The following is a 6178-nucleotide window of genomic DNA, read 5'->3' as shown; positions in this document are numbered from 1 at the left end:
CTTTGGAAAACGAAAAACAGTGGTGTAAGTACCAGAAGAGCAATTTTGCATTTTGAAGTTTTCCTTTCCTGTCCTAAATATTTTACATATTGCTAAAATAATTGGTTATTCCTAAAGTGAACTCACCTGTGACCGACACTAACTCACCTAATAAACAAAACTAACAAAATAAGACTGGAAATTCGCACATAAGACGCAGCGCTTGCATTATTTGACAGGACTCCGATCGTGACGTCACACCGTACGTAGCGAGTATTGCGGTGGCCTGAAGCTAACGTAGGCCACGGCTGGGCCCATAACCTATAGAATGGCTCAGGTGAAATAACGAAGTTTATTTCAATGAATTTACAGGTAAAAATAATATACACACCGTGCAATGCATTTTTTACAAGTCACCACATTGAATAGATGGATCACAACGCCATCTAGTAGCAAATGAATCTTAAAATCTAACATACAACAGGGGCGTATTAAATAATTATGAATTGCTGAACATTAACACAAACTGCATCCTCGTTTAGTGGCATATTTAACAATGTTCTATTCTCGTTCGTATCTTCCATGTAGCTAGTTGTTTTATCTAAGTTACACGTTATTACATTATTTTAATTATTTATGTCTGTAGAACTTACTTGCTGTATTGTACACATAAATGTTACCATGATCATCAAAAATAACTTCATTGTTTTCATTCACTACTAGCTGCAACCACCCTCCTGGATTCATTTTTACCACATAAAAATCAATTGAATAATAAAATAAAACCACGAGTGAAATAAAAATACAACTTGTAATCGTGTTGCGTTATTCCAAATGCTCTAACAAAAATGTTTTTTTTTTTTTATTTTTTTTTTTTTATTTGACATCGGGCTTTAACAGCTAGGTCATATCGCCCATTACATAATATGTTACATTTTAAATACGATTAATTAATTTTGTTATGTACAGAAATTTGATAAGATTGTTGACTGTTGCATGGTCATTGTTGAGGATTTCCTGGATGGAGTTCTTTAATCTACATGTTATTCTTTCCTGTTGAAATGTTTGGCACTCAAGTAAAAGATGTTCTACAGTTAATAAGACGTTCCACTGTTCACACTGTGGCGGGGGTTCTTTTTTTATTAGGTAGGAGTGTGTTAACTGGGTATGACCACTACGAAGCCTCATTACTGCAATTTCATGCCTTCGATTTGGTTGGTTTGATGTACTCCATTCTACGAATTCGTGTTTTATCCTTCGGAGTTTGTTATTATTTTTCCATTTGGTATTTAGCTGAAGGTAAGTTTCAAATATTGTGTGTCTGATGAAGTCTGTTCCCGTTATAATACCTACTTTGATGCCATCTTGATGGGCTCGTTTGGCCAGGGTATCGACTGTTGCATTGCCGAGAATACCAACGTGTGAAGGTACCCACATTAGAGTTATATTTTTTCTCTTTCTTGCAGCTGATGAAGTTTTTGCTGAATTGTTTTTACAATGGGCGCTTTGTTATCTATGTTGCTGACCGCTTTTATCACGCTCATGGAGTCTGATACAATTAGCAAAAATGTTTGGTTGTCCCGGATTCACGCAAAATGAACCGAGTTCGGTTCGGTTCGGTAATCATGGTTACAATACATCCACCGGGTGCATAAGAGCTGATTACCGCAATGTACCACTTGTTATAAACCGCTCCAATTATCGTAAACGCCTCTTAGTATTCATTTTAAAATATGCAGATAGGTAATTTTTACTATAATTCAAACCAGAAATATATTTCTGATTCAAAACTCGAACAAATAACATTGTCACATATACCCCCAATCTACAAAACAACGAAGTGAACATAACCTTTTAAAAAATAAATGGTGGTAAAGCTCCAGAGCGTTCGTTTACTCGCAAATGAATCTGACGAATCTGAAAAAATATTGCTCCACTCCGTGATCACGAAACCGAACGTAGCTGTTATAATAAATAATAATAATCGTCACTTACTCGCGCCGCTTAAAACACACAATCGTAAATAAACCCACTGAACTTTTTTATACACACAACAATGCGGCAACACGCTGCTGTAAATGAGGTTATGTTGGTAGTTGGTAGCATATAAGTGGTTGGTGGATAAAATTTGGCGCGTATTTTACTGCGCATGACACGGAGCACCCATTTCAAATAAAATATTTCTTAAATACTCACAATATATTGGTATTTAAATATATCCTTCCCTTATTATATATATATATATATATATATATATATAATATTTAGTATATATATTCAAGGAAGCTTGGCAAAATTTATCAAAGGCTTATGAAGATACGGGGTTGTCAAGGAGATTGAGTTTGATCAGGCAGTTAGTAAGAATTAAGTTAGAAGAATATAAAACTATGGAGGCATATGTAAATGAGGGAATGTCACTAGCTCAAAAATTACAAGATATGTCAATAATTTAATTCAAGAAATGTGTCATTGTAAGTTTGTATTAAAACTGATTTTCGTGTTGACTGATTAAAAACTTTCATTGAACTCATTCTGCTAATATTCTCACAGGTTATGGGCCCAGATTATGAAGTGCGTGTGTGCGTATGAGGCGCCATTTGTGTCAAAATAAAACCTGCGAAATATATGTAGATAATTCAGATGTATAACATTTTTAGGCAGATATGCATCAAATTTGGTTAGATATGGACAGATTTCTTTCATAGCTATATTAAATCTATTTATTAATATATATATATACATATATATATATATACAAAAGGAAGCAGGAAACATATATATATAATTAAATAAAACGTAATATAAAGTCGCGTTCGTCAAGTGGCCGCATGGTGGCGCACATTGACGTAAGGCAACGTACATCGGTGATCATATGACACACCCATTTCATTTTATGTTGTCAGCTGTCACTGTCAAAGTACGGTTAAAGTAATACTATAAATACTACCTACCACCTGCCTACAAGCTTTTTAATATATTAATAAAGCCACTAGTACTACCCAGTAGGTTAATTTCTTGCAGTTCGTAGGTAGGTTCTTATACCTATTTAAGGGTGCCATGTATCTATTTTATTAATTTTTGTAGATAGCCATGACTGACGCCCGTAATTTAAGAGGGATAATCAATGAAATTGTTACAAGTGCTCCATTTTGTCAACAGCTGCAAAATAGTTTGCAAAGTGCACTTCAAAATGTGACACCTTTGACCCCTAGAGCGCAGTTAAATGTACAACCCCAAGTATCATCATCGGCTATAGATGAAGTTCGGCGATTGTTTCCTAGTGTTCATCGAACGCCATATACCAATTTACAAACTCCAGAAGGAAGACGAAAAAGTAAAAGTAGAAAAAGTGATAGCGGTGTAGCTTTTAAGAAAGAGGTTATTTTATTAGACAATCCCATGGCAAAGGCGACACTAACGGGGTTATGTAAATCCCAAGCATATGAAAAAGGTAGTATTGATTATGTCTTTTATAAAACAGGTTTTCTTATTATCTTTGTAGGTTTTGGATTCTCTGCTGTGAATTTTAAAAAAAACTGGACAGAGGTAGAAGTGTATCATTGTTTACAAGATTTATTTAAAGATAAATTAAAGGAAGTAAAATTCGAAGTGTTGATCCCAATGAGTAGATGCTTAGTAAAACCGAATTTAGCAACTGATTGTTCATTAGACGGAACAGCTGTATGTGAAATGTTTAAGCAGAAAGCCATTTATTTACGTCCTTTATCAATGTTAGAAGGTGCTGAAGTGGAACAAGACAATGACGGTGTTGGAGATGAACTTTTTGAATTTAGAGATTGTCCTGAAGTTGAAATAATAGAGGATGCCAACAAAGATAATTCTGTGGAATTTTTATCGTTGGACACCAGCGACATATTCAGTGACCAGTTTGAAGAAGACACCATAAAGGCTATCAATATTAGTAAATGTGAAAGTCTTAAGGACATATTGACAGAATTTAAAAATAACATTGATAGTGAACATCTATTAACTTTTAACATCTATAGAGAAGAAATACTTGATTGTTGTTTAAGAGTAGTGCGACGTAAAAGTTTTTCACCATTACATCGCATCTCTGTGATCTTTACGGATATTGCAGACTGCAGTGAGGGGGCAGTGGATCAGGGGGGTCCGTCAAGGGAAATGTTTAGACTTTTATTAAATGAAATTAAAAATTGTAAAATGTTTGAAGGTTATGAAAATTCAAAAAATTTAAGGCTGTGCAATGAATGCTTAAAAACCAGAGACTATTTTGATATTGGCAGACTGATTGTCCTTTCGCTCATACATGGAGGTCCTGGACCACAGTTTTTTTCTAAAACTCTATTTTCAATGCTAACTCAAGGGATTGATGCAACAGAACCTACCTTAGACGATATAAATGACAGAGGTATAAAAACAGAAATTGAACATATTCAGAACACAAATAATTTAGAAGAATTGCGACAGGGTGTATTAAATAGTTCTTTTCTACATTTAGCTGGCATTTTCCATGTAAAAAGTTTTGAAGAGAAGAACAGTATTATTAAAGGTATGTGTACTTGAACATCTATGAACCTTTTCTTAATTTTCTATTTTTAGATGCTGTTAAATTTTATGTGATCCATCGTGTACGCGCAGCTTATGATCAGTTGAAGGATGGTTTAAACATTTTAAATTTCCTCAACAGAGGTAAGGAGATGCCAAGCGACCTAAAAAAGTTATTCTGCTTTGAAGAAGTTCCACTTACGGCAGAGTTTTTAAAAACATTTTTTGTTCCGGTATTAAATGAGGTAGGCTCCAATAAAAGAGCTATTGAAAATAGACTATTGGCATTTTGGAGGGATTACTTAATTGATTGTGAAGGTAGGTTTATTAGGTTCTGATTGTATTGATCTTTTCATAGTAGTTATTTATTACCAATCGTAATAGAGCTAGGCATTTTCATAGTGACTTCAGAACTGAATAAACACTTTATTTTTAGTGATACCTATTTGCTTGTTTTAAAGGAGTTTGTTATGAGTACTTTGAATCCGTCATTTAAATTAAAATTGTCAAATTTTAACATATGTACTGAGATTGTTCAAACATTTCTGAAAAAAACTAAAAGTTTGAATAGAAGGCTATGACTTTGACTTCATGCTGTTAATACTGTAAAGTTAAAACATTAATGTTTAATGGCCAGTTTTAGAAACGATGATTAAGGTTAATCAATGGTAAAAATTATTAGAATGGGAAATATCTTAACCTTATAATAAAAAGTTGCTAACATTCTCATATTTTTAACGATTGATTAACCTTAATCTGGGCATTTATAAAACCGGACATAAGCCATTGATACTTAACTGGCCCATTTAACAACTGACACGTCTCATTTTTTAATTTCAGATAATGAAACGACAGTCTGTTTAAAGCAAATTTTGGCTTTTGTCACTGGTGCTGATGCTGTACCCCCACTTGGCTTTGAATGTACTCCAACATTGGAATTCTTACATGATGATCGAAGTAGATATCCAAAGGCTAATACATGTGCACTTATACTATCACTACCTGTGATACACACAGTCTATGAACAATTCAAAATCCATATGGATTATGGGATTGGAAACGGCATGGTATTTGCTTTCGCTTAGGAACAATGAACTAATTTTCTTTGCTATTAATTCCAGAGTGCTAATTTAGTTTAATGAAATTGTTTTATTTGTATTTTATTAGTATTAAAGGTATTGTTTTCAGTTTATATGCGTTTATTAAAAAAAATACAAATTTTTGTTTAGTTTTTCAGAGTGTAATTTATTTTTTTATTTGTATTTTATTAGTAATTGTTTTCAGTTTATATGCGTTTATTTAAAAAAAAACAAATGTTTGTTTAGTCTCTCAGACTGTAAACATAATTGTTACTTATGGCACACGAAGTTCATATGTAAAATAATGGTTGCACAAGCCAGTATCCGTTACCTGAGGATGGGTAAGATCTCGAATTTTCTCTTCATACATAAGTTTCGTCACATGTCCCTGGAAGAAAAAGTGTAAGGGAGACTTCTATGGTCCTGGTGGCTGGTGGGCCAAGGGGGTATGCCCATCTCTTCCAGTGCACGTCTTGCTGAGTTGAAGATTGAGTAAATGTCGACATCCATATTGTAGTGAATGTTCTAAGAATCCAGCCAGACAAAGAGACACCATGAAACGTTAGTCACCGGCAAAGGCGAATGTGACGGCA

General features: G+C 33.9%; 1 protein-coding gene across 3 annotated transcripts; it reads left to right on the top strand.

Annotated features, from left to right (window-relative positions):
- Positions 1 to 2325: 2325 nt before the first annotated feature.
- Positions 2326 to 5734, top strand: LOC116182880 (G2/M phase-specific E3 ubiquitin-protein ligase-like). Of its 3 annotated transcripts, none has more exons than XM_031503441.1 (5): positions 2326 to 3007; positions 3064 to 3430; positions 3482 to 4510; positions 4561 to 4824; positions 5347 to 5734. In XM_031503441.1, the coding sequence occupies exons 2-5, from the start codon at positions 3070 to 3072 to the stop codon at positions 5589 to 5591; spliced, it is 1899 nt and encodes a 632-aa protein (XP_031359301.1). In that variant the 5' UTR covers positions 2326 to 3007; positions 3064 to 3069; the 3' UTR covers positions 5592 to 5734. The 3 variants fall into 3 exon arrangements, with proteins under 3 accessions (XP_031359301.1, XP_031359302.1, XP_031359300.1); XM_031503442.1 differs by having other exon boundaries at positions 2326 to 3430; positions 3482 to 3525; positions 3574 to 4510; XM_031503440.1 differs by having other exon boundaries at positions 2326 to 3430.
- The last annotated feature ends 444 nt before the right edge of the window (positions 5735 to 6178 follow it).

Source organism: Photinus pyralis, unplaced genomic scaffold, assembly GCF_008802855.1.
Source record: "Photinus pyralis isolate 1611_PpyrPB1 unplaced genomic scaffold, Ppyr1.3 Ppyr1.4_unclustered_Scaffold788, whole genome shotgun sequence".
NCBI classification, from domain to species: domain Eukaryota; kingdom Metazoa; phylum Arthropoda; class Insecta; order Coleoptera; family Lampyridae; genus Photinus; species Photinus pyralis.
Note: the sequence above shows the minus strand (reverse complement) of the source record. Positions and strands in the feature narration are given on the sequence as shown.